This window comes from Ornithorhynchus anatinus, chromosome 1 (genome assembly GCF_004115215.2).
Source record: "Ornithorhynchus anatinus isolate Pmale09 chromosome 1, mOrnAna1.pri.v4, whole genome shotgun sequence".
In the NCBI taxonomy this organism is placed as follows: domain Eukaryota; kingdom Metazoa; phylum Chordata; class Mammalia; order Monotremata; family Ornithorhynchidae; genus Ornithorhynchus; species Ornithorhynchus anatinus.
This window is the reverse complement of record NC_041728.1, coordinates 132,632,379-132,634,481: the sequence shown is the minus strand read 5'-3', so window position 1 is coordinate 132,634,481 and position 2,103 is coordinate 132,632,379. Positions and strand designations below refer to the sequence as shown.

The window sequence follows — 2,103 nt, the reverse complement described above, 5'->3', positions numbered from 1 at the left end:
GTGTGTAACCCAATCTGCTTGTATCCACCCCAGCGCTTAATTCAGTGCCTGGCATAGAGATACACTTAACAAATAGCATAATTTTTCATTATTATTATTACCTAGGGACCGGGGCAATGCCAATCACTCCCTTTCAGTAAACCCCCAGCTTATTATCCCTGCCCTATTAGTCAATCAATGGATGATATTTATCGGGCGCGTAGTGTGTGCAAAGCACTGCCCTCGAGGCCCTCTCAGGGCTCCCCCAAGGCAAGAAGGACTGGCAGAGAGACAGGAGCCCAAGACGGTCATAGCTGAAGTCAGACATGTTTATTGGGGGAGATCGAAGGGCACGGAGCTAGGAAGGGTAGGTACTGTGGACAGGCATTAGCATTTGCCTGATGCTTCTCAGAAACTGCCGAACTAAAACTGATCTGGTTCCCTAAACCCTCTTTTCTGGCAAGCCAGCCTCATCCTGGAGCTTCTGGAACTCCTCATCATGGGGACTCCCGGGACAGAGCTGGTAGCCAGCCCCCTTTCCCCTGGACCAGGCTGGAGAGTGGTGGTGCCAGAGGGCGCAGAGGACGTACACGGCAGCCAGGAGGGCGGCACACAGTGCCAGGTGCCAGCAAAAAAAAGTGGTGAGAAACATGAGTTCAGAAGGGTTGTTGGTTTGCCAGGGCCGCCCGGAAGGCGGGCGGTAGAGCACGAAGGCCGTCTGGAGGAGCCAGGAGCCGAACACCATGATGAGCCACGACCTGGCAATCCAGAGCTGGGGCTGGTCGGGAGCCCAGAGCTCCACGGTCAGGACCAGGGCCAGGATGCCGGCGGGCAGCAGCAACAAGGTGTGGACCCGGCTCTCCAAAGCGTTCTTACCCTGGGAGTGGGAGAGCAGCAGCACGGTCAGCACGTGGAAGGCCAGGGCCAGGGCCGCCCGTTCCAGCCCCTCGCGCCGCCGCGCCAGCCAGGTCTGGCTCAGCACGTCCACCCAGCCGCTGACCATGAAGAAGGCGTACATGGTGAAGTGTTGCCATGCGTCCTCATACAGGAACCTCCGGGCCGGGTCTTCCCGGTCCAACAGCACCAGGCGGTTGGCTCCGGGAGGATAGAAGAACTCGGTCAGGATGACGGTCATGCTGCAGAAGGCCTTGACCAGGCCCTCGGCCGGCACCCGCTGCAGCCAGCTTGCTCCCGTCTGGCTGCGGGGAGGGCGCGGGGGGCACAAGAACCGCTGGCCCCTCAGCAGCGCCCGGGACACAAGCAGGGCGTAGTAGAATCCGAATAGGAGGAAGACTAGCCCCGGGAGGACGTGCCCCAGGAACGTGGCCATGAGGGTCGCCGGGAGAGCTCCAGTGAAGGTGACCACTGACGGAGGGATGTTCCGGGATATGGGCTGCAGGGTGAACCAGCACCGTCGGGCTCCACCTTTCACTGCCCACACACGGGATTGGCACAGTCGCCCCACATTATGCCAGGGAACACAGGGAACCGGCCGGGCCCGCTCCACGGGGAAATCCCCAGGGCCAGGCAGGGCTGTCGTTCCTCTACTGGCCTCCCCCATCATCGCCCGTCTTGCCCAGTCCCTCGGTGAAGCAAATGCGGCAAGAGAAATGGCCTGGTGATGTCACCGCCTCCCATTCCCTCGTGGGTGGTTAATCCTGGCCCCTCCCCGGGAGGCCCCACTCCTAATAATAATAATGTGATATTTGTTAAGCACTTACTAAATGCCGGGCACTGGACTGAGCGCTGGCGTAGATACCAGCAGATCGGGTAGGACACCGTCCCTGTCCCACATGGGGCTCACTCTCTTCATCCCCATTTTACAGAGGAGGAAACTGAGGCACAGAGGAAGTGAAGTGACTTGCCCGAGGTCACACAGCAGACAAGCAACAGAGCAGGGATAAGAACCCAGGTCCTTCTACTCCCAGGTTCGGGCTCTACTGACTAGACCACACTGCTTCCCTACCTGGCTATGTGGGTTGTCGTCTACTCCAGTTCAGAGAGGGCCAGTCAGGCAGAATCAAACAATCAGTCAATCAAACAGTGGTATTTATTAAGCACTTATTAATTCAGAACACCATACCAAGTGCTTCATATGAGAAGCAGCATGGCGTAATAATAATA

At 58.1% G+C, this 2,103-nt stretch overlaps 1 protein-coding gene across 1 annotated transcript; it reads right to left on the bottom strand.

Annotated features, from left to right (window-relative positions):
* Positions 1–290: 290 nt before the first annotated feature.
* Positions 291–1,309, bottom strand: LOC114811161 (transmembrane epididymal protein 1A-like). Its single transcript, XM_029062731.2, has one exon. It carries the CDS (start codon positions 1,307–1,309, stop codon positions 422–424), a length of 888 nt encoding a protein of 295 aa, XP_028918564.1. The 3' UTR covers positions 291–421.
* Between the last annotated feature and the right edge of the window lie 794 nt (positions 1,310–2,103).

Excerpts from the sequence above, each read along its gene's own strand:
- LOC114811161 (XM_029062731.2), bottom strand. The coding sequence starts at position 1,309 with ATGGCCACGTTCCTGGGGCACGTCCTCCCGGGGCTAGTCTTCCTCCTA.